The sequence below is a fragment of the Amblyomma americanum genome, chromosome 5 (genome assembly GCF_052857255.1).
Source record: "Amblyomma americanum isolate KBUSLIRL-KWMA chromosome 5, ASM5285725v1, whole genome shotgun sequence".
In the NCBI taxonomy this organism is placed as follows: Eukaryota; Metazoa; Arthropoda; class Arachnida; order Ixodida; family Ixodidae; genus Amblyomma; species Amblyomma americanum.
In genome coordinates this window covers 152,333,023-152,358,960 of record NC_135501.1, presented here as the reverse complement: position 1 = coordinate 152,358,960, position 25,938 = coordinate 152,333,023, and the positions used below count along the sequence as shown (strand labels likewise).

General features: G+C 48.6%; 2 protein-coding genes across 3 annotated transcripts in view; one reads left to right on the top strand and one right to left on the bottom strand.

Annotated features, from left to right (window-relative positions):
* LOC144132826 (transcription factor YY2-like) overlaps positions 1-14,154 on the bottom strand; it is a 28,326-nt gene extending 14,172 nt beyond the window's left edge. Inside the window, exons 1-5 of one of the 2 annotated variants that reach the window (XM_077665506.1) lie at positions 13,650-14,154; positions 8,607-8,733; positions 7,470-7,565; positions 4,114-4,171; positions 1,919-2,077 (exon numbers count right to left, since the gene is read on the bottom strand). In XM_077665506.1, coding sequence (XP_077521632.1) covers positions 1,919-2,077; positions 4,114-4,171; positions 7,470-7,565; positions 8,607-8,733; positions 13,650-14,127 — 918 coding nt within the window. In that variant the 5' untranslated portion in view covers positions 14,128-14,154. The remainder of the gene's footprint in view (positions 1-1,918; positions 2,078-4,113; positions 4,172-7,469; positions 7,566-8,606; positions 8,734-13,649) is intronic. The other variant, XM_077665507.1, reaches the window with a different exon arrangement.
* A 264-nt stretch (positions 14,155-14,418) lies between these two features.
* The window catches only part of ifc (delta4-sphingolipid-FADS-like protein ifc), a 59,266-nt gene continuing 47,746 nt past the window's right edge, over positions 14,419-25,938 (top strand). Inside the window, exon 1 of the mRNA XM_077665505.1 lies at positions 14,419-14,581. Within this exon, the coding sequence (XP_077521631.1) occupies positions 14,500-14,581 (82 nt within the window). The 5' untranslated portion in view covers positions 14,419-14,499. The remainder of the gene's footprint in view (positions 14,582-25,938) is intronic.

Below are 25,938 nucleotides of genomic sequence, written 5' to 3'. Positions count from 1 at the left end.
TGCCGTCGTGATCGCTGCTGCAGTCCCACAGCACATCGTTCTAACGTCGTCGTGCAGCGAAATCCTGCACTTCGCAAACAGCCACATCACGACATCGCATGGAACAGCTGAAAATTTTGCCTCACTGCAGCTGCCACACCTGTATCACCCGTTGCGAACATCAAACTTGTGGCCCGACAAGCAGTTCGTTTCTTCGGCGTAAAGAATGACAGCCATCTTGAATGTAGCCGTGAACGAGTGCCGGTCGCTAACTGGACACAGAGCACAAATGACAATTGACGAAGCACTACATTAAAACTTGCGAAACGCGGCCAGCAGTAGTCAAATGCGTCAGAGCCGAAGAGAAACTACGCGTGAATGGCATCGGCTCTTCCGTCGGCTACCGACACTCCCCGGCGCCACTGCCGTTCCGAGTGGGGGTGGCGCCTCGATTGGAACAGCAGCCCTTCCATCAACTATCAATGCTCCCTTGAGCGCCGAGCGTGCATTTGAAAGTAAAAAGAAAACGTGTTGGACACTTGAGCTTCCCGTAGAAAGCGTTTGCGTTATTGGGCCGCTGCCGCCGCTCATCAGCAGCCGCAGTCTGCAGCCACGTGTGGGGATGACAGTACTGCGCGTTGACATAGCATCTGCTCAAGGCCAGCACCAAGAGCGATGCGACGGAGCCGCACAGCAAAAATGCAACCACGTTGTAGCATGCCCAATGTCTCATTTATATCGCCTTAACTTATAGTGGAATGTTTTCGTTTCGATTGTAAGTCGACCCCCCCCCCCCTCGAAGTTTCAAGTTTTGAAAAATAGGTCAACTTACCGTATTTACACGATTGTAAGTCGACCTCTTTTTTAAAATTTGAAAATCCCAAGTGGGGGGCCGACTTACAATTGAAACGAAAACATCCGGCTATAAGTAAAGGCAAGACAAACGAGACATCAGGCATGCTACAGCGTGGTTGCATTTTAGCTGCGTGGCTTTGTCGCATCGCTCTAGGTGCTGGCCTTGAGCAGCTGCTATGCCAATGCACAGAACTGGCATCCTCTCCTCGTGCGTGCGGGCGGCGGCTGTCGATAAGCAGCAAACTGGCACCCCACACTCCCCACACGTGGCTGCAGACTGCGGCTGCCGATAACGCACTTGCGTTCTACGGGAAGCTCAAGTGTCCAACACGTTTTCTTTTTACTTTCAAATGCGCGCTTGGCAGTTGACAGTTGATGGAAGGGCTGTTGTTCCAATCGAGGCAGCACCCCCACTCAGAACGGCAGCGGCACCGGGGAGTGTAGGTAGCCGACGGAAGAGCCGATGCCATTCATGCATAGTTTCTCTTTGGCTCTGACGCATTTGACTACTGCCAGTCGCGTTTCACAAGTTTTTATGTCATCATTTGTGCTCCAGGTCCGGCAAGCAACCGGTGCTCGCTCACGGCTACATTCAAGATGGCTGTCATTCTTTACGCCGAAGAAACAAACTGCTCGCTGGGTGATATAGGTGTGGCAGCCGCAGAGAGGAAAATTTTCAGCTGTTCCACGCGATGTCGTGATGTGGCTGTTTGCGAAGTGCGGGATTTCGTTGCACGACGACGTTAGAACGATGTGCTGTGGGACCGCAGCAGCGATCACGACGGCAGCGCTAGTGAGCGCAAGTGTGGAGGAGTAGTCCAGTGACTAATACATTTTCGTTTTGGAATGTGCCCACGGGCACGCCCGCGCGCGGCAGCCGATAGCGGCTGGCGATAAACGGCGGCCGCTGGATAATGCTATCGCGTTCAACTAGTCAAGGCCAAGCTTAAACAACCTCGGAAGTTTTCTCTTATTTTTCGGAAATGTGATTTGGGGGGGTCGACTTACGTTCGAGTCTACTTACAATCGTGTAAATAGGGTACTTCCACACCTCTTATTTTTGAGCCAGTGCATGGGCACATACCTGGAAGGGCTTCTCCCCCGTGTGAACCAGCTGGTGCCGTTTGAGCTTGGAGCTCTCGACGAAGGCCTTGCCGCACTCGGCGCACACGTGAACCCGGGGACCGTGCGTGTGCAGATGCTTCCGCATGGCCGAGTTGTCGCGGAACATCTTGGTGCAGCCCTGCGGGTGGAAGAGCAAAACAAGTGTCACTGCTTTCACTAGACAAACCATCCTCCTTCATTTCCCTGATGGCAGTAAGTTGTGCATCAAACCATGCCCTTAACCCTTTAAGCACCAATCCCAAGCTGTACTCATAACGGAAGGTTGTACCGAAATCGCCAATGACGAGCCACACACTGGTGCGGCCTGATGTTGCACTGCTTCTGCTGCTAATGATGAGTTATGGTCGGCAAATGCATTGGTAGCAATTTGCAAAACTATTTCACGCCTTTAACACGTTTTTAATTAAGCCTGACAAACATCATTTCTGCCAAAAATCGCCAAAAAATAATTGGCGATTTTGACACGTTTTTTGAGAATAATTTGGCAATTAAAGAGCTACAATGCACTGATCACTAAGGTCACAAAGCAATATGATTTCCAGTGCACACAACTGTACACTATCCTCACTGCCAAAAAAGAATCCCAAAACTGCTTTTCCCCAACCTCTCAGCCATCCAGTGCAGTGCTGCACTGGAACTTCCCTGGCATCTCTCACACCCCTGTCCTACACGTTTGTACCGCAGCACGCAGACAGTGGTACCTTATAAAGGCCTGCTCAATCAAAAGAAACTTGCCTAAACAAGCAAGTTTCGAGTTCACACTGAACAAAGAAAAATTGTCCAGTACAATTTTTCATTACCACATTATAGCCCTAAGTGCACATGGGGGCTTATTTACAAATTATGGCCGGTGCAGTATGCGACTGCAGCACTGCCGTCGGCCGCAAGGGAGTTACACTTGAACAGGCATATCAAACCAGCCCCTACCATCCGGTGCTACAGGGCATCACTGGAGCAGCTGGCTCTGGTTCCAGCATGCACTGATTCGATCCCCCAGTAGTTCAATGTTGCAACTTCTTTTTAGCCTGTGGCTGACGGTCAACATTACGGGATAAAGCATTCTCAGGTATCTGCATGAAAATAGCCTCTACGACCTTCTACAGTATACTGAGAGCATCATCTTATACCATATGTAAAGTCTGCAAATAATAAAAAAAAAGTTATTTTTACGATTTTTTTAAATTCTGCATTTTGGTGAAAATTCTCAGCTTTTTAACTTCCTCTGAAGGCATTTCAGGGCATCTATAATACCCTGGGTAAGCTACAGTTTGCACAATGTGACCAACAGAACGCCACATACTGTAATGCAACCCCGAAATATTTCTACACAAACGTACACGTACAGAACGGGAAAGACAAAAAACAGAGCCAAACATGGCCTTTATATATTTTTCCAAAGCTTGCATACAAAAGCGCACCCACAGTTTCCTTGTGGTGGTCTCACTTCGAACATAATATTCACTTAGCTTGCCCAATGTTCTGCTCTTTCAGAAGTGCTCCAAATCCATCACTCATGAAACAGTTCAAGGAAAATGCTGGCTATACGGTTCACATCTTTCACAATGCCTCCCGCAATTTTACAATATCCAAAGCAGCGGCTCAGCGGTTAGGGTGCTTGGCTACTGTCAGTTAACAAATGGCTATTGGTTAGTCACGCAGCCAGGTATAGTGGCCGCGGCCAGTCAGCGACATTGCATTGATGCGACAGCAATCTCTGTCCCCTGCCCTTGGGGAATTTCTATCCACATCATTAGCTAGGCGGTGCGATCGAGAGGGGTGAGGCCAGCAGGCTGGCGGAGGAGCGCCAGCCTTCTAGGGTGCAAAAAGTGATGAAAGGGGGAAGAAAGGCGTGAAGACGTAATTTAAATTTTGATTTTAGATGACTCGGTTTCTACCAAAAAAGATTGAAAAATCCTTGCTGGAGGATATTTATGAAACGGCATATTTTTAATATCCCAAGCATACCGCAACTTTTCATTAAGTTCGCATCTAATAGTTAACATTCCTGTCCTTTCATTTAACATTCTCTTCAGTGTTGCAGGGCCTCTTTAAGTTATGTTATAATATACATGTCCTCTTCTGTTCCCCTGGCAATCAGTGTTCAAAGGCACACCTGCTGCGCACAAAAAAAACTTTCAGAGCAAGGTTACTCACTTTGTGTGGACATGCTATCGTCCTGGCAACATCATCGCTCTGTTTCCTTGGCTTCATCCTGTGTTACAAGAAACACGCACAAGCATCAGCAAGGCACACTAAAATTACAACTTTAAATGAGTCCACTCATATAGAACATCACAATACAGAGCACCCAAATGAAAGTAAACACATGCAAAAGAGCGTTAACACACATTTCAGAATGCAAAAACACACAACAGGGGACAAATCAAAGCGGTAGGCTCGAGAGAAAGCAAAATTCGAGAGGACATGCTGAACCTGCGAGGCACAGCAATTGCAAAGAGCAAATGAGAGGCACTGGAAAATCAGTAGCCAGTATTGCGCTTCGTTGTTGATTGTATGAGACAAATGTAAGCCTAAATAACTATGGTGCCCGACGGGTCCACAGCCTTGTGGCATAAAGAATGGAACACTGTGATGAGTTACCAGAATGAGATGAGACTTCTCTTACAACTCTGCAAAGTGCTCGGTGCAGGCCAGGTACTGCTGAACATACATAAAAGGGCCCCCTGTGCTTACACTGACTAGTAATGCAATATGTTTCTCACAACTGTAACGACGTTACCAAACTTTGCAAGAAATAGAGGGCCAATTCAAGAACAAACAAAAAACAAAATAAATAAACAAGGCATGCACTCAGTCAGTGCCTGATGTCTCACGAGAGCACATAAACATACAAGAAAAAAGTTTTGCTGTACTATCAAGCTACTGGGACATCTTGCAAAAAGAAGGCACTCTTTATAGCACTGCTGTCTGCGGAATGCTTTGCATTTCCTCAACTCCGTCTAAGACTGCAGCCCCAGAGAGACGTTCAACAGCAAAGCAGCTGCAGCTTGCACTGACCCTACACAGCAGGCAGCTGAATGCAACAGCAGTGCTCCTGGTGGCAGTTCCCAAGGCAGAACCACAGTACTAATCAACTACAGCACTGTGTTTGCATGAGAATGCAAGTATTTCTTCTGGCAGAACCACAGCTTCGTTTCCACCTGAATTTCGCACAAGAGTTGGTGCGAAATCAATCCTGGCCAACATTCACCAAATCCAAGTGCACACCAGTCCGCTGTTTAGTCAGGAATAAAATTTCCACACTCCTCCCAAAAGGCGATGTACTCCTTCAGTGCACCAGGTACTTTCTGCCATGTGCAACGGTCGTGCCGTTCTGAAACACCTTCCTTTTCCTCCCCGTCAAAGTACGCTGCCAACACCGCGCCTGCTTCCAACAGCACCCTGTGGCACTTGCAAGTGTTCAATTAGCTATGCCTACAGGCAACTGATATGAAGGCAAGCGGTGCAAGAAAAATGCCAGAAGCCAGATGCAAAGCAGTGTGTTGCACTTCTTCTCCGGGCAATGACACAGACATTACGGGTGGCCAACATCCCCTCCAACTACTGGTCAGTGCTAACAGCAAGACTTAGTTGTATATTAAAAAAAAAAAAATGAGTAACAGGAATAGAGTACAAACTTCAGGCTTGCATGATGCTTCCAGCTTCCAACTCCACACAGGCTCTCATGCAGCTATAATTACGGGTTTCACCGCTTATAGTTCTCCAAAACTAATAAAAACTAAATGGATAGCATAAATGTATAGACAGGTGTGAAATTTACGCAAATTTCCCAGTGCCCGGATGGCCAGCCCCAAGCTGGGCTTGCGAGGCTAGGCCATGAGGAGGAGGCCTGAGCTGTTCCTCGCAGAATTCATGACGCGTACAATTTTTGCAATATAATACACAAGTCCCCCCCCCCCTTTCCCCAAAACCTCAGATCTCCAAGTGGGCACATCAATACACTCGGCACGCTGCAGCCCAGGTACCAGAGGAGAGTGCACTACTCAGATGCGCCAGAATGTGAACAATGCAGTGTGCGGTGAATGCCAATTGTCATGCCACCTGGCAACACACTACAAGGCACACAGACACACACTATCTACATGCTAGCCTTGACACGATAGTCAAGGCTAGCATGTAGATAGTATCGTGTCAAGGTGGCTTGACAGTTGATGACATGGCACGTCGTTTTACCATGCGTTTTTTGCTGCAACACGTAACACTGTTCACACCTCAACGCATCTGGACAGTACGGGATCATAATATCCTTAGCCGGGTGAACCCATGCGCCTCACAAAATGCACCCCGTGCAACTTCTCAGGCTTAGAAAATAAAAAGAAACAAACAAGCAAAAGGAGTAATTACACAGCATCACGCCTTGTCATTTCTGTAAGTGTGCATAGCTGACGGAGTTTCCCTGGTACAAAAACTGTTAAAGGTAACCCTTGTGCTGCAATCACTCAAAGACTGTAGAACCACTTAAACGTTGTCCTCATAAAAATCATCAAGCATCCAGAACCATTGTTGACACTGAGCACCAAGCTACTGAAAACTCACAGCAATAAAAATCATCAAGCATCCAGAACCATTGTTGACACTGAGCACCAAGCTACTGAAAACTCACAGCACCCTCGACATTACTTTTGACTTACATCGAGCCTCACTACGGCAAGAACAATTAGCGAGAGCACATTTTGGGTCACTGTGTATGCTGCTTGAATACAGACTCTTCTAATGCACCTTAATTCATGCTTTTCAGGAGAGGAACACAAGATGCTGACCCGAATGAAAGTATGCCCCTCCCCCTCTTTTACAGGAGTATATTAATGCCCCAGCCTTACAGTCACTTCTGCCAATATAGGCCACCATTAGAAACACAAGTCTATATTTGTATGATGCCGTAATGTGACCGTAAAAAGAAAAATAATTAGAGTTAGCACTTAAGCTTCGACTTATGGGTATGACTTGATAGCGTAATGAGTTAATTCCCATATATGCAGAAGGTCATTCTCTACTTAACATTCACAGATCTCTGGGAGTCCTCATACCCCTCCTAGCGCAGTGGTTAAGCGATGCTCTACTGCCCTGCGATGGCAGGTGCTCCCAGTGGCGGGCCTCGTGCACCCCAGGTTGCTCTCCCCGAGCGACCAGTCATCAACTTAACTGCCAGCTGCCACGGTGGGCAGGTTGTGATGACGCCACAAGGTCACGTGACCAAGGTGGCACACCTGTCTCCTAGGTTGCCCCTCCCTCTGTGCACTACCTGAGAGTAAAGCTCACGATTTTTCACTCACAATGCCGACACCGGATTATCCGAGTAATGGTGCCTTTAAATGCTATCGCGTTAAAACATGATAAAATAACCCCTGAGAGGCGCCCACATTCACCTGGCCAAGGACACTACGCAAGGAGTAGGCTTGAGGGGCGAGGAGGAGAACAACAGGAGGGAGGTGCAGAAGGGTGAAGAAAGAAGGCGAGAAAGAAGGAGGAATGGGGTGGCGTCCACTGACCTCTGGCTGGCGCTGCCCTTGTTTTTGTCGGGCGAGTAGACACTGGTGCACTGCACTTGCTCCCACCATTGCTTCATGCCATTGTCCGGTGTCGAACTGCAGATGCCCAGTGCCACAGGACAGGAAGAACACGGGGGAGCAAAGCAGCGGTCAGGTTAGGTCAGGAATGAGTGACCCAAGTCATGTGGTAAGCATTACTTTTTTTTTTCCCCGTAAGCTTGCAAACTCTGGGCCTGCTGCATACAGGTGAGCAGGGCAAGTGGGCAGTTGCCGTTGTAATATTCAGCCTGTGGCAATGAACCTGAGACAAGCTGCTACTTTGGACAAAAAAACGACGAGCTTCGTAGCTCGTTTTCATTGCCATGTCGCTCGAGCTGAGAAGAAAAGCACCAGTGCAGAGCAGAAAAAAAATCAAATGCGCTTTTTCAAGCCAAATGAACACGAACCTTGTTTCAAAATCAGAGATAACCATTAACACACTCCTCTGCCAGCGCACCAAGGATGACTGACACATGCCGAAGCTAACTGATGTGATCACAACCTGCCTGGCACATGGGCTGGTGTTGCCAAAGCAAATCCCAACCAAGAGAAAGCCAGACATCAGCCCTGCAATGTGGCAGTTGACACACGCAACAAATTTCAAGTGCGTTTTGAAAATAATGGTGACCGCAGCAAAGCCACTTCATGCTTTCAGGCAAACGTGAAAACTCACAGTTGTAGCTCAAATGAAGCTGGCACTACTCGCGTCTACGCACTGCAAACTCTCAGTGCAGTGACCAGAAATTTTGATGCATGTGTCCAACAAAACCAAAACACACACAACAGTGCAATTTAACCACACTAGTTGCCAGAATAATTGGTCCCAGTGAGTCTACTTACCAGTCCTACACTAGCACACTGAAACACAAACACAGCATGCCTCCATACTTCCCCAATGCCAAGCATCAATGAACTTTATCGAGATCAGAATTATCACCTACATCTGGTTAAACCCGGGATGTTTCGATAAAGGTGTGTGCACCACACATGCCGCAAAGAAGGCACTAGGATCATGCGAGGTCCCCCCCGAGTTAAAAGTTTCACAACAGCATAATAGATTTGCACCGATGGCAGCAAGAATGAGAGGTGGGGGCTCACTTTGCGAACTCGGCCAGCTGCTTGGGGTCGCTGAGATCGACTCCGGGAATGCCGCCGGGCGGGATCTTCTTGCCGGTCATGTACTCCGTGTAGTCGGGGTCTGGCTCGGGCGTCGACTCCTCTGCAGCTGACCCAAAAAGGCCACTCACATACACACGCTTGCTCAGACACAAGGGGGAGGAGGCACGTGTGAATGAAGGAAAATACACCCACGCACTGCCACCAATGGCAGAAGCTACCGCAATTTACAACACAGCGACCAGCATAGAAAGCAGCTGATGACAAGTGCTGGCAAGCAGTTTCAACACACCTCCTGGTTCACTCGCTTCTTCTGTGCCATCATTGGAAGCCTGACGTCAAAGCACAGGCTGTATGGACTGCTGTGAAGTGGTGCAGAAAACTAGTGCTACACCGCTTTTACTACGCTTGCTTCAGCTGTACACATCAGTCCAGCGAGCAACATAGCGGCGATATCCACAGAGTGCTGCTTGGAAAGGTCTTCACTGCTTTCCTTTCTCTTAGGGTTTAATCTGGTCTCACTGGGAGAGGAGTTTGTGATCCTGCAGTAGACTCAGCTAACTCAGCAGACAAAAATTATCACAATTCCCCTCACTTCTATCAAGTCCTCAAGCAGTGAGCCCAGTAGTGGCAGCAACGATGTAAGCTAGCTCTAATGTAAGACCCAGCTAATTTCAACATGCAAAATCATGCGCACATGCTGTAAAATAAATGTTTTTGATTCAATACTTTTCTTATAGATGAACAATGACCCGGATAACACTCAATCTGCACTACTGCTGACTGATATGTAAGACCCAGCTAATTTCAACATGCAAAATCATGCACACATGCTGTAAAATAAATGTTTTTGATTCAATACATTTCTTATAGATGAACAATGACCCGGATAACGCTCAATCTGCACTACTGCTGAATGAGCAGGTCAGTTGCTACCGCTTCAACTGAACTTGATTCCGGGAACCGGAGCGAATGCGTTTATGTCCCCATACTTGAGTGACACATGCGAATGACAGAATAGAAAAGGATGAGCGATGAGTTCAGCAAGTGAACGGGAAACCAATCACAGGCATGTTGTGTTGCCTCCAGGGTAAAGCACTTATAATTAAGATGTGGGAGCACGCTGCTCATTGGGCCTGACAAGTGAGAATGAACCGCAAGGGAGAATAGAACATACAACCACTATGGGTACAGACTAAACCGACAAGCTTCATATGCTATGCGCAATGCTATCCATTAACCTAAGGCACATGGCATCCTCTCTATTACTGTCATGGGCACCAGTGTCCACAACTTCAAGAAATGCACTGTAATTAGAGGAAACCCGCAAGATGGAGATTTCAAATAGTGGAGTAGTTACTCATTGGCATCCACCCGAGGGCAGTCATACGGCCTACAAAAGATAGCTATACAGCATTCTGAGAAGCTTCGCAGCTAAAGAAAAATTTGTCCTGGTACAGGTTCCTGGCCCTACTATCTGCTAGCCATCCTGGTTGGCTCAGTTGGTAGAGTGACTGCCCCGGGCAGGCCCCCATTTAATAATTTAATTCCCAGACCAGGATGAATTTTTCTTTATCTGTGAAGCTTCTGAGAAAGCTGAAAAGCTTTTCTTTGTAGCCGCATGGCTGCGCTCTGGTGAACACTAATGAGTGATTACTCCCTACTTGAACCTGACAACAAAAACTTCGCCTTGAAAGCGTTAACGAATGCTAGTCCTCGCAATGACATCCCACCTGACCATTAATGCTGCATAGAGCACAGGCACAGCCTGCAGGACTGCTATAAACCACTCCGTCCAATCATCAAATAAAAAAACCTTCCCATCTCCGACCTGAGGCCGACAATAATATGCGGTAGCCTATAAAGCACCCGAGAGACCAAAGACTACTGGAACAGTTAGCAAAAGAATGCTGCTGCATCATCCAAGGAACTTGTGAACAGTCAAAGTGCAAGGCGAGCTCAAAAGTGTGAAGCCGTGATTCAGTTGCGAATTTGGAGCCACACAGTAATGTTTATGTCTATCGCCACACCAGGTGGCAAGCTTTAGGATGCTTAACCTCGAAACTATGACCAACTTGCTAAAGCTGGGACGGCACATGCCCTTCGAACAGCATTAAATGAGCTTTGCAGCAAGTACCAATTACCAAGTTCCTGGAGAAAAAAGTGCAGTCATCACGCTTTCTGACTTCACAGACCTTATATCCCAGAAGTAACCCAAACCAACACGTTATATAAAGATATGGCGATGCTGTAACCGAATGGGTTATACTAAGAACAGCTGGTTGTGAACATTACTTAATCTGGAAGCAAGCCCAAAGTTTAGAGCATCAAAAGGTTTAATATGCTGGCCAGAAGTCATAAGAAACCGTCCGCCACGCATGCCCGGCCTTATCAATAGCGCAGACAACTATGCAATTCATGGCGTTAGGGTTGTCTCTTGGGCACTTCAACCTACTTCTTGTTATCCTTGAAAGTTTCACTGATGAGAAAATAAAATTTTGGTCAGGACCTGTCTTGAGCTCGACCACGACCACCGATTATGCTGCTGCGGGTGCTGTTCAATCGCGGGCGTGTTAGCAGTATCTTGAGAGAGAGAGGGTCAAATAAAAGCATAGGTATCCACGTATTTAAGCTTTCCCGTCTGTTCGTCCAGCCAGCACAATTAATGGATACAGCTCCCCTTCGCTAAAGCCAGTGACAAATTTTAATTTCAGCGGTTTCCCCAAGGAGCCAGCTGTACCGATCCCTCTGCTGAAATGAGCGTATCACGCTTTCAAAAGGATGCAGGCAACGAGATGTCTAGTTGGACACCAAGCCCAGCTGTAAGTCATTATAGGACTTGGCAATAGTGAACATAACTTGTGTGGATTAGCTTTCACAGCGACACGTAGGCTATAAGGGACACCGTAATGGAGGGCTTTGGGTTATTTTAGGCCACCTTACTAAAGGACCCACTCGCAACTATTTCAGCATTACAACAAACTCTGTACTACATGCTGTATTCAAGCATTTGAAAAACAGAGTACAGAAGCCAGAGGACGTACAAAAATTTAAGCTCATTTCTGCAATAACGTCTCTAAGAGAGCAGATAATGGAATGGAAAAGAAGGGCTCGTTATGGCATACATGACGGCAGCCAACAGTCACTGAAACCAAAGAGCATAGAGGATGTCACGGAAGCAACACTTAAAACCTGTTCAGTTTAAAATGATAGAAATGGTATAGTAGGATACAACTTAAAAAAAAAACAGCAGTTATTAACTCTGGGCCACGGTATCCTGTATTACTCCGCTAACCAAATGCAACGGCAAACGAAACCGGCTATTTAATGTTCGAATCTATTAAGCCAGGTATCAAAATTCTAGAGCTTATAATTTTTTTTCTTGCCATCAGCTGCTTGTTTAGGTACCAAGAAAAGTTTTGAAGACTATTTTTTCGTCATGGTGGAGTTCTGTGCGGCAGTCCCGATTGTGGGCAGGGCTTCACTGCAGATTTAAGAAGTATCCGACTATCGTTTAGTCCTGTACTAACTATGGATGTCATATGCCCGTATGAACAACCTGTTACAATGAATGCACCTGTGATCTCACTGCAGGTCTGCTGTTTTTCCACAAACACTCCAAATTTTTGAAGAACTCCTGAACGAGCTCGATCTGCTTCCTCTTCGAGGGCACACATTCGCGTCTGCGTTTCATTCCGTGATTTATTTTACAAGCGATCTGCAACGCACTTCATAACAAAAAAATAAACGCGCTGCTAAACATCCACGCTGCAGAAAAGCGATAACAAAACTTCTACCAAGCAGCGTCCGCTCTCGAAACTACGGGCGCCGCGCGGTTTCCTTGGCACTGACGCCCACGAACGCTTCCTCATTAAGAACGCGACGCGGCAGCCTTCCCCAGATGAGCAGGCCAAAGAGAGAGACAGAGAAAAAAAAAGAACAAAAAAGGACAGAAAAACTCGCGCATCATTTCGACCACCTGACGCAACGCCTGGCGACGGCACGAAGGCATCCGGCCTGTCCGAAGACGCCGGTAGCTGAAGCACCGGTGCAGGTTGAAGTAAAGGAGAAAACACAAACAAAAAAACACACCTTAAGAGAGACGAACTGGCGGTCACTGAAAAGGATGTTCAATTTCGTTACTGCGTTTTTATACTGTTCGTTCAGACGACAATATCAGCAGAGCCAATGCTTACGGCCGACCGGTATTGCGCAAGCCACCGCTACACTTCCCAGGGTGGCTAGAGTTTCTTTTTTTTTTCCCCTTTTTTTTTCAGCATGCGTACTCTGTACTGGCTGGTTGCTCAGTTTACGACTCGCCAACGCGCACCGGACGCGGAAAGAGAGACACGGCGCGCGACAAGACAAACACACGAGGCAAAGATTGTCGCGAGACAAACACTGCCACCGAATCATCGTATTTATCGACGGCGAAGCCGCGCTCGCCAACAGCGGCCGACTGGCCGGGTCTTGTTTCTACGGGAGCTTCCGGCGCGACCTTGAACGATAAAAAACGCGCACGCGGTCCGCACCGCTAACGTATGCGGGTCGCTTCGCCATGTCGGGCCAGCGGACAGTTACCGTCACCGATCTAAACGCTTCAAACCAACGGCGCCCGGCCCAAAACCGATCGTTTCGGTCGAAAAAGCGTCGCGCACGGGAGCTCCGTGCCATCCAAAGATGGCCGACCTCCGCCATACTCGAAAAGACGCCATATTGCTGCTTCGGGGAACATGGCGGCGCCCATGGAGGATTCATGGCCGGTTTTTCATTCAAAACACAGCCGCCGACGCGTCAAAACTCTCAGCACGCGGTCCCTGGAGCACCGCAAGGGTCGCCCGAAACCGAGTCACGACGAAAACCGTCGTTGACCGGGTCGGTCGAAGCGCGACAGGCCTTTTTTTCGAGCGGGTTCAGCGTTCTCCGCGATCGAAGCACGGCAGCATTTTCGGTTACGCGCGGCTGTTTGCATCGCGCTGCGCGATAAACCACGAGAAGAGGACAGTGCTTGAAGCGTGCACCTACCGTCCTCCGTGCCCGAAGCCCACATGGTGACAGAGAATTCCCCTTCGAGCGTCTTGATTTGCACCTGTTTCTGTTCCCACTTGCGCGTACTACGGTCCGTCTCAAACGTCAGTTCGCCGCCGAAGCTGCGTCCCTTGCCGCCACGCTTGCCTTTCCTGCCGCGCTTTCCCGACGTGCTGGGGCTCGTCTCGATGAGCACTTCGGGGTTAGGCACAGGGATGTTGTCGTATCCTGTGAGCGCTTCATGATCGGCGTCTATGCTGCCGACGATCTCCTCCTGGGTTTGCAGGATGATCTCTTCTCTCCCTGGCTCTGGCAGCGGCTGCAAGGCGATCATAGGCTGGCCTTCGACCGCTTCGACGGTGGTCACGACTGTCTCGACTGGCATTTCTACCGGTATGGCCTCGATTTCCACTTCTTGGATCTCGGGCTGAATCTCAACCTCGGTAACCACATCCGAGGACGCCATCTTGCCCATCTGAAAGATGGAGGAAGAAACCACGTGACCGCGCTCGCTTTCGTGACGTCACTGTTTTACGATGCCCGTCGCGAGGCGTTGTTGGCGTTGTATATTTGTTCGTTTGTCTTTGTTTCATTCCGGGTTTTTTTTTGCTAGCGGAAGTTTTTCTTTCAAAAAAACTGTTTTCATCTTTTTGAAAAGCTAATTATAGTTCGATATGTACTTTTCACAGCTAATCAATTAATGTGCGGTGATATTTGGAGCACGAAAAAATAAAAGAAAACTGTCACGCCCCCGCGCGGCCGTTTTCAGGCACCACTCATTTGCAACGCTTGCCGGCTGCTGTGCGGTCGGAATCGGTTGGTGCGCGCCGCAGTCGTTGGACTCGCGATGGGTGCTCACGTCTCCAGGACCGACTTTGAGTGGGTTTACACCGACGAGCCACATGCCACGAGAAGAAAGGTGATCCTCAGTGAGTATGCCAAGCCGCAGCGCTTTTTTTTTTCTCTCTCTCTCTTCATCTTCTTCCTAATGTGGCGATCGAGAGTGCCCAGAGATCGGTTGAATGGCCGGGGCTGGGATCGGTCGCCGATCGCCCTCGCGAACCACTCCAACTCGCCGTTACCTTATCCTTTACAGTGTTCGCGACCGATCCGTGCGTCTCCGGTACGGAATCGGGGTCAACGTGCATTGTTGGCCTCGCTGTCAGCACCGATGTGTGCTGAGTGAGAGCTCGCCGGTATGATTCGCTCGCGTGTGCGGCTGCCGTCTAGACGTCGGCTTTTGGACGTTTGTTTATTCACCGGATCCCAGACGGGACTGCTCTTTCCTGTCAACTCGTACACGCACACTCATGCGTACTTTTCGCGAATTTCGCGTTACGCCGCTTGAAATGCACAGCTGCTTCCTGTGCAACGGTCGTTCTCAAGATGGGGACTGGCGTCGGCACACAGTCATGCGGCCGTGTACGATGCATCTACGCTTTGTGTTTTGCTTCTTTTTTGTGAGCCCAGCCCGCCGCTAGCGAGATCGCGTTTGCTGATCCCGCTGCTGCCGGTGCTCGCTTGCGGGTGTAATATTATGCCGGCTCGCGTGGTTGTCAAGTTGGGACTCTATCACGCAGGGGGGCTGGCTGGGTAGTGTCCGACGTGACTTGAAGCGCGTCGTCCAGCGCCGCTCCTGGTGACTAAATTCAGTGCATCTCATGTCTCGCCGGTCGAGAAACTACCTTGGTTTTGAAAGCGCCGAGCCTTCGAGCTCGCCTCGTAGGAGCAACTTTGCGTTTCCCCCTAATAAGTAGGGCAGTCCGGATCTTTGACCTTGAAGGGCGTGTGCCGTTTGTTTTATCGCATAACCCCGTTGCCGGTCTTTTAAATTTTTGTACGGAAACGTGCGGTCGCTCCTTGGGGCTGCATTTTTATATACATTCAACCTTTTTTTTTTCTCTGGGTTTTCGCGCTAAATATGGCTTCTCAGGTCTACAGTCGCGCTAACTGTAGCCGACGCGAAACTGGTGAACCGCATCATTGGAATGCGTAGTGGAGTAGCGCCTCTCCTTTTTGCTGTTCATGTTTTTTAATTATTTCATGCTCCCTACAACAGGCACACGGAGTCCTTCACTGTCTACACATTAGAATCTAAAAATCCCATCAGTATTAATTAATAATGTTGCGATCTAGGAGGTATAAAAGCTGGGAAGAGGGGGGGGGGGGGGGCTGAAGAGGAATAGCTGTCGTCAGAGTAGTTTCAATTCGCATTTGATACGGTGAGGGACCTCGTAGATATCTTCTGCATATTTAGGATAACAGGGTGGCTTCGGTGGTGGTGGCGGTCAGATTCTATGATGCGGTGGTTTCTAGCTGGAATTTCCCGCAGTATTAGTCTGCAGTATCGACCGCTGAGCGTCGTCTTATTCAACTGGCAAATGCGAACCTGTAACGCTGGTAATCGTCCCCCCCCCCCCCCCCCCATCCTTTTTTTGTCATCTATCGGTTTATGTTCTGTTACAAAGTCTTTCCCTCCTGGTTTCACAGATAATATGCACACACTTTTCCGACCCCGTTTTCTGCTGCATAGAATGGTCGCAATCAATGCGTAACGAGTACTATGACCGCTGTCTCCAAACTCTCGGTTTCTACTTATTATTTTATTGTCGCGTTTCGCTTACTCTGAACCGGCAAAGGTGCTGTAAAAACGATTCATTAAAGTGGGTGGACACTTGGGGACAGTGCACCTTGCCAGTACTGATAATTAACTCGCGATATCGCTGATCCCTCGCGGTTGCTTGGTGGGGCGTTCGGGTGCTGAGCGCAACCCTCGTCCATAATTGGCTTGGGGGTTGACGAAAAAGCTAGTGATCGGACTAAGAACAGCGCAGGTAGGGATGGAAGACTTTAACATTAAAAGCGATAGAGAGAGAGAGAGCATGTGTGTGGATTGCGGAGCAAATTGCGGCTTTTTTTGTCTACTAAAATAAAATGACACTGCCAGGACTTGTTATGCGCGCAACTGACATCCAGCATAATTCAGACTGGAAAGGTATTTTGCACCACAACGGCGAAAACTGTCGGGTGTGAGTTCTGCACCCGTCATCTGTGACGGGTGGCGCCACAGCTGCTATAACGCCGTCTGTAACGCTATCCGCATGTGGCGATAATTCGCGGCAACACGCCGCGCGATGAGCGGAGGACCGCGCAACCACTGTGGTTTGCAGACGACTTCACTAATTGCCCGGAAGCATGTCTGCGGTGAAGCTCCGCACAGAATTCCTGCTTTTATCATACTTTTTGCTGTTTAGTCTTAAAAACTGGATACCAGCACGGTTATGCTACCCCGATGTAACTGAAGTGTGAACGGCGGCAACAGAGCAGTACCGCAAATGCCCAGCCCAGCATGCGGGTGAACCAGCAGCAGGCGACGGAAAGTCGTGGCCACCGTACGTCGCATCGCCACGAAAATTCCTTCATGCGGTTACCGCTTAGCACACCGGCTGTAATGAAACAGCGGGGACAGCAACTCGCTGAGGACACTTCAGTGGCAGGTGATAGTGTGTTCTAGTCATGGTAGTCGCTTAGTAAAGTTACTGCAGATAAAAGTATATAACAGCAGTACCCTACCGGTACTCACCTACGGGGCAGAAACGTGGACGATAATGAAAAGGGTTGAACCGAAGTTAAAGTCAACGCGGCGAGCTATGGAAAGAAAAATGATAGGTGTAACGTCGAGAGACCGAAAGCGGGCAGAGTGGGTCCTAGTCGAAATAAAGAGGAAGAAATGGGCTTGGGCAGGGTGGTGGTGGTGGAAACTTTATTACACACAGGGGAGTTTAGGACGCGCCGGTCCTTGGGCCCCCGCACGGCCCCACTGCACTCAAACGTTCATGTCCCGGAGGCTCATGACGCTGGCAGCCCGGCCTGTGGTGATGGCTTGCTTGGCCGGGTCTTCGGTGCGCAGTAGGGTCTCCCAAGCCTCCCAAGTGGTAAGGTGCTCCAGGCCCCGCGGGGGAGGATCCGCCGGGCAGAGCAAAAGGATATAATCGAGAGTGGCCTTGGGGTGGTGGCAGAGGGTACAGGAGGGGTATGTGTGGACTTGGTGATAGCGCGAGCGTATATAAGGGGCAGGGTAAGGTGCGTGTTTGGAGTCGCCTCCAAGGTGTCGTGGGAGGGATGGGGTGGGGGGTATAGCCGACGCTCGGCTTTGCAGGCCTGCGTCAGTTCACTGAAGGAATGCATGCGCTCCCGTGAGAACCCTTAATCGGAGGCCGCCGGTGCCCGGTTGAGAGAACCTGGGCCTAAAGCGTTGGCAGCCTCGTTTCTAGGGCAGAGCATGTAATGCTTAGGCAAGATAACCGCTGTTCCTTAAGGGCAACGGAGTGGATTCCAAGAGAAGGCAAGCGTACCAGGGGGCGGCAGAAGTTTAGGTGGGCGTATGAGGTTTAAGAAGTTCGCAGGCATAGAGTGGCCGCAGCTGACACAGGACAGGGTTAATTGGAGAGATATGGGGGAGGCCTTTGCCCTGCAGTGGGAGTAGTCAGGCTGATGATGATGATGACGACTGATGATGATGATGACGAAGTTACAACCAGCGGTAGTGGTACAGTTCGTGCTCCAGGCTGCAGAAGAATATTACAAGGGCAAAAAGATAGAGAAGAATGTGCTCGCATTTCCTCCGCTTGAGTCCAATTGATCGCCCCTCAGTTTTATTTGTTTTTCGCCCCTCTATAGCGGCAACATGGAAGGCGTACACTGTGAGCATTCACCCAAGGGTTACTCCGTCCGGATTATACTTTTTTTTTTCTGAACAGCTTTCTCCGAACGAATAACACCCACAGTGCAGTTCGATTTCAATGCTGGAAAATCAACGACATTCGCTCTTGTGGGCACACTGAGGGCTTCCTTTGGTATCGCAACTGCGTGTATAAACTTTGCACGAATGCTTTGTCTTGAGACCATATTAGGAAGGCTGCGGGCGCCTCCTGTTATTGACGATCAACGCAAACAAAGTGTGCAACACCAGCACCGAAGCGCTGAAGTCAGTCCAAGGTATACGCGCTGGAGCATTCGTGTAAAGTTTGAGGGTGGCGGTGACTGAACTTCCGTTGGATTGTGTATGTCCAGTAGGGAAGCCAGGTTGGACACACGGGTGAGTAACCGGTCGTCGAAATTTCTGCAGTGTGCAAGAGCCGAAGCATTGGGAGTAAACGAGGCGGTCAATAAAAGCATCACAACTAGTTACTGTACGACCGCCATGTTTAGATTTTTTCCCGTGTTTTGTAGCGATAGCTACTTACGGTAGCATTTCGACCCTTCAGCGTGGCGGTGTGCCACCCTGTGGCTGCGCCGTCAAGTCACCAAGTCACGTGCTTGGTCACGTGACCAAGTTCCACTCTGCCAGCTGTAGCTATCGCGTCAGTCCAGGTTTAACCAGAGCTAAACCACCGCCAATTTCTTTTTTTCTTCTCTAAAGCCAGCGGCACACGGATTCAATGCTCACCGCAATGCTGACTGCAACGACTGCCGATGGTGTTTTCAATTTTTCACACGCTTTCAAGCGCTCCAGAGAATCGCTTCCTCGTTACCGTGTAAGCACCGGTCTTTCGTTTCAAAACGCAAGCCCGGAACGAGTACTTAATTCCGTCCGAAATGAGCAAGTGATATGGCAAGAAATTTTTTGGTGGTTTTCGTCCTCCCAGCCTCCAACGCACCCGTGGTCAAAACTAATCCGGAGCACCCCTCCTCTGTGCAACGTCTCTTTCCCTTCTTTCATTCCTCCCTTCCCTAGCGGCGCGTTTGTGGTGATCTTCGGTTTCCCTAAAGCCAAGTTTTTTGCTGTTTCGCACACAATTGAAGCCCGTCCTATACCCTACCTCGAAATTTATTTTAATGCGCGGATCGCACCGTACGGTTGAGCAGGCGTTATGAGAAAAGGTCGTTCGCGCAGTAGTCCTTCGCGCGCGGTTGTAATTCGGACAATGCATGGACACTCGCGCGCGAGTGGCGCAAACTTGTTTACCTTTTTATATTTTTGTAAATGTTGTGAATTGTGTATACAGCTCTCCTCCGTCCTTTCTTGCTATCGCTTCCCTCTGTATACTTATCCATGCTTGTCCATATTTATTTCCGGAGCCCGGGTGCTTATGATATTAGCAATTGCCGAAGCCGGCAACATATTTTCCTTCCTTTTCTAGTTTTTTTTAAATAATCTACTACTACTACTACTACCAGTACTACTACTACTACTACTACTACTACGGTGCCATTGTTTTACCCCTCCACTCTGTCACAGTCCGCGATCGCTGATATCGACGCTTCCAGATAAAGCACTGTCGTAATGGGACACACAATCGGTGGAGGCGCCTGTGTGCCTTCGGTGCTTATCTGCGAGTGGACCGATTACGCCGCCGCTATGGCCGCAGGGGGAGAACGTCGGCTGCTTCATTAATCTATAGCTTACTGTAGCTGTTACACTCGTGGTCATAGATCATTTTGATGTTTAGAGACGTGGAGAATAAAATTGCCTCATCTTCTAAGAAAAGAAAAAAGAATGGCACAGTACCCTGAAACAACATCAAGCGAGCAGCTCAGGCCAGTGGGAGCTTGAAATATGCAGGGGTTCTAAGAGCCGTTTCTTTTTACCGGAAATGAAAGCATTCAGCAGCAACAACAACGCTTAAAGGGACCTAACAGACACTTCAGTAACGTTACTATCCCCACCTAATGTCTGCCGCCTGCGTTTCCTTAATGTGCACACCCAGAAATCTCAGGGCACAGGCGTTTTTCGATTTGATCTCCTTGGAAACGTGGCCGCCGTGGCCTTGTGCTCAGTAGCAGTCAGTACTCGGTATCCACTGAGCCACCGAGCGGCACTTCAGTCAGGCGTAATCATAGCACGGTCAACCACAAAGCGAGCAGCAGTGTAAATTTGAAGGGAGCAGTTATTCTCATTTGGACCAATGTTTAGGTAATAACCCATACAAAAACGTCATTTGGGCGTCTGTGGAAAAACCTAAGGCCGTCTATGGCCTTCTATGAACGTCTATAAGCACCCACAGAGGTGCTTATTGCCAGCTATTGAAAAATCTATGCCACTAAAGCTATAGCTTTGGAACCATACAGCTGTCTTAAGCTCTCTATAGAAAAATATATCAGCCTGTATAGACAGCTATAGACAGAAATAGGAAAGATCTATACCTATTTGGGTCAAAATTCTATAGCCGGCCATAGGACATTTTTGTATGGGAAGAGAGGGATCAATAACTCATTATCATTTGCACATCTGTCTTTTATGGCCGTATATGGCTGCGCTTTGGTTGGTGCTAATGAGTAGCACGACTCCCTTATTACTCCTTGTTTCTCTGGCGCAGAGGAGATCACGTGACGTTCGTGTTTTCCTCTGGTGTGTGAAATTCGCCGTGCTCTCCGTTTTCGAATGCGCTCTAACTGTGGAGCTGGCCACCTCGCAGAACGTCCGAACAAGCAGCGTGCGCTTCGCACCGCTGGCAGTTCGTTTCGCGTTCGTCGGCGGAATGGAACTCTGTCGTGGAGAATATTAATGATCCGCGCTACGTCGTTGACACCGATGGTCGTCGAAACCGGCGCTTGACCTGGCAGCGCTGATCCGGTGGATTATTGTTCCAAGGGCCCTCGGAGTCCCCTTTCGACACGGCTATTCAGAGCGCCTATAAAGCCCAGTTCACGCAGCTGCTTCCTTGTACTCCCGGTAAAATGGTCGGGTGACGCCGACTCCTTGGAGAGAGGTTCAGCATAGCGCAATCCGCTGTTGTGATCCGGTTTCGCCTTCCGGGACCATCTGCGCATGCGCGCAGCTGACGTCACGAGAAACGGGTTAGCATAGCGCGATCTCCTACCGTGATTTGCGGCCTGCCATTGCGCATGCGCAGACCGTCCTGTGGGCGCCAGATACACGTTATTTCACCCAATATTTTATACAGTTTTTGAAAATAGGCTTTTTGAATTACAAGAGCGATTTTTTCGGCGTAGCATTGTCAGCGGTGGAGTACATTGGACGTGCTAACTAGCTGTCTGGTTAACTAATATTCAATAGCTAACTTGTAACTACTTTGTTAGGCTGCGTAATTATTTACAGGCGTACGTGTAGCCCACCGTAAGTATCCATATCAGTTTTATAATTCTGAAAACGCGGTTACACCCGGCGCTATGGCTCAACAAATTTTGGCTATTTCGACGAGTTACGTCCACTGGAGAGGTTGCTTTGCCTGCAAGCTTCTCGAATAATAATAATAATAATAATAATAATAATAATAATTGGTTTTTGGGGAAAGGAAATGGCGCAGTATCTGTCTCATATATCGTTGGACACCTGAACCGCGCCATAAGGGATGGGATAAAGGAGGGAGTGAAAGAATAAAGGATGAAGAGGTGCCGTAGTGGAGGGCTCCGGAATAATTTCGACCACCTGGGGATCTATAACGTCCACTGACATCGCACATCACAGGGGCGCCTTAGCGTTTCGCCTCCACCGAAACGCAGCTACCGTGGTCGGGTTCGAACCCGGGAACTCCGGATCAGTAGCCGAGCGCCTTAACCAAGATTCTCGAAAGCGCGCGTATTTTGGTGCTATGTAGCCAAAATTATAGTAGAATACAACTTAAAAAAACAGCAGCTGTTAACACCGGGCCACGATCCGCGGCGTACTGTATTACTCCGCTAGCCAGTCACAAAAGTAAACGAAACCAGCTTTTTAATGTTTGACTTTATCAAAAAAGTCAGGTATCAAAATTCTAGACCGTATAACTTTTTGCTCGTGATTAGCTTCTTGTTTAGGTGACAAGAGAAGTTTTAACAACGCACTACTTTTTTGTCGTGGAGGAATTCTGTGCTGCTGTCCTGAATGTGCGCGGAGCTTCACTGCAGACTTGAGTTGGGCCGCAGCACCGAAGGTAACCGCGTTTTCGAAATTGTAAAAACTGATATGCAAGTTACTTACGGTAGGCTACACGCCTCTCTATAATTAAGGAGCCTATAACAGTGATAGTTCAAAGGCTAACTATTAAACATTAATTAACCAGCCTTGTAGTTAGCACGTCTCAGCTGTATTATGATATACTGCACCGTTCAAAATGCTATGGCGAAAAAAAGCGCTTTTCTAACTCAAAACACCCTGTACACTCGCCTCGCCAAATGACAGGCGCGAACGATCGGCTTTGCCCTCTAATTCCCACTGTGTGTGGGGCGCGTGTGTGCGGCAAGTCGTTTGGGGCAGCTGTTGTTTTTAATCTAATTTTTTCTTTCTTTTTTTTCTGGCTCCCCACTCTCGTGTTTGCTTCTTTTTCGAATATGAGAGAGAGACACGAGTGTTTTTTTCTCGGGAGATTTGTGCTTTCGTTGGCTGTTCAGAGGGCTGGCTATGATGCCAAGTATTTCCTTTTTTTTTTGTCCCGGGAACATGTGCGTTTGGGAATTGCAGTTTCCTCCAAGCTGGATTGAATAAATCGCCCAATTTTCGGCTTAAAAAGCAAAACCGCGTTGTATATATATATATATATATATATATATATATATATATATATATATATATATATATATATATATATATATATATATATATATATATATACACGGGGGCTGAATGTCCTTAATTTTGGCTCCCTTCCTGAACGGACTGATGGAGAAAAGAAAAATGAAGGGTGGGGGGGGAGTCAGCTGGACTACCTGTGTGTTCGTCACTGTGTGCCTGCTTTTATTTTTGTATCGATGTTTGTTTGTTGCTTGGGTGCGTGTGAACGGAAGCCATTATTTCAGTGTCGCCGACTGGAGAGCCGAGCACCTCATAGCTTTTTTTTTTTCTGTTTTAGCACCGCGTAACTGCCACTTAAGCCGCCTCATGAAATGCCCTTGACCTAAGCATTTGGCTTCGGCGCACGATTATGTGGTGCCGCGGTCGAGTCGTTTTTACTGCCGGGACCAAGGACGCGAGTTTGACCGGCGAGCCGCTCGGGACATGCCGGGTTTTTAGATGGCGACTTGGCCTTCGTACGCGCAGTGTTTATGGGCGTCTTCGGTTTGTCGGTATTATACACAGTGGTTGCGCGGATTGTATACGCTGGAGTAAAAAACAAATAATACAACCTTCAAGATTTTCGTTTGGACCCGTCGCAGTGGCTTTGGCGTTCGGCTTCTAGCCCTGCCGCAGCGGCCTTATTTGAATGGAGGCGGAATGCTGAAGACAACCGTTTGCTGTGCCCATGTGAATTGTTGAGGTGTCCACCAAGAAGCTAGTTAGTTACGGCGTCTTTTCTGAAAATAATTTATTTATTAATCTATCTGTATTTTGCGGGCATGGGTGTCAATATTTTTTCCCGACCTCCTACTAATGGCGGGCGGCGGAGACTTCTCATCGCCCCGTGCCACTGCTTGATGTCGGCATTACTGGCACTCGTCTTTTGTTACAGTGCTTACGCGCTTGTTTTGGCATTGTAGCTTTATACTACACTTATAGTAGATTCTACTTTAGCTCCCGGCGTGGATTCAACGTGCTCTGTATACACCTTTTCACGAACCCCGGCAAAACCGGTTTTCTGGGCTGTGGGGAGAAGGGGGGGGCGGAGCGAAATCCTCAACTCTTCCCTGCACTATACGAGCACAGTCCAGTGCTCAATATGGCGCCACCCATTGACCTCTGATGTAAGAACATTCGAACATCTGGCTTGACGCTCTGTACCAGGCGATCTCTCTATTATTACCACAATTATTGTTCGGCTTCCAGATGGAATTGAGGACATCCGCCCAGAGGGATGCCGGTAGAATTTGGTTTTAATTTTCGCGTAGGCATAAAAAATAAAAATCAACTGCAAGAGCAGCTTGACGAGCGGGAAAAGAAATAGCTGTGTCTTCAACTCTGGTTAACCCTGGTGAGAAGCGAAGGCTTCCTTTGCATGGCTACGTTCACAAACGCCACACACACTGCCGAACGGATTGTCTTAAAGCGTCGACGAAATGCCCGATGGGGCATCGGTGGGCAGATTGTGATGACGTCAGTAGGTCACATGACCTGTCACGTGACGCCTGTCACGTGACTGCACTGACGCCGCCCTCTTGAAAACCTAGCGTAGTGGAGCTTTCGCTTCAAAAGCACGTCAGTGCTCGGATTATCTATTGTGTGCCAGGGAACGTTGCAGGAGGCAGTGCCCACCTCTTCTTATAGTTTTCTAGTGCTAAACAAAAAAAAAGTGTCTGTGCACATGTTGCGGCACGGCCTGGGGTTCCCGAGGGGAGAGAGGCTGTTGTGTGTCCCCGAGAGGTGGCCGATACACTCCAACTCGCGTCGCCCCTTCGAGTCCTTCGCGGTGCACGTCCCGTCAGCAGCCGCGGCGCAACTGTTCGAGTGGAAACTCGAGGATCCGGGAGATAAGTGCGGAGTGCTGCGTGCGTGTGTGTTCTCGGCTGTTTTGCTGTGTCCTCTCCGTACGCGCGATACACACACTAGTGGTGCGAATGAGAGGCGCGCCTTCTGCCAGCCTCAATCTACGCTATGTAATTTTTTTTTGTCTTACCGTAGGGGAGCTGTCGGGTGTGGTGCTAGCTGCATCGAGCGACGACACCGATAATTCCCACGTTTACCGGCCGCTCAGCGCTAATGGCATCCATCTACAGCTGAACCTCGCTATAACGAAGTTGAAAGGGTCCGGCGATTACTTCGTGGTAGCCGTAGCTTCGTTATAGCCCGTGTTGACCGAGCTTCCGAGGGGAATCGACATTCATTCGTTATGTCCATTATTTCGTTACAAACAGCTTCGTTATAACAAGGTTCGACTGTATACGCTATCTTGTGTTGCGTGGTCTAGGTGAACCTGGAAATGGAGGGCAGGGTACACTCTGAACGTAAAAGAGTAAAAAGGCTGTACGTAAGCTGTCCTTTAACGCACTCCCTGTTGTCACTTCCCTCTCTCCCTGTCAGAGGGCGGAAAATCTGGGAGCTCTGTTATTTTTCCCTCGTTCTCTTGAAATAGGTGGCGCAGCGGCTGCGGCTGTCCGCTGCTGAGTGCACTTACAAAAATTTCTTTAGACAGCCTATAGACTGTTCATAGACGTCTGTCTATAAAGTGTATAGACTCTCTCTAGATCAGCCCTAGAGAACAGTCTATAGGCAATACAAATCCTATAGACAGTTTTAAGAAAATCTATAGATTTGTGGCCGTAGTCTTTTTGTAGAATTTTGTCTGTAGAGAGTGTATAGACTATGAATAGACAAAAAGAAATATCTATAGAAAGGCAGTGGAGCCTATAAGAAGTCTATAGACTGTCTATAGACGCATCGAAACGCGGACTATAATCCGCCGTTAGAGGCGAA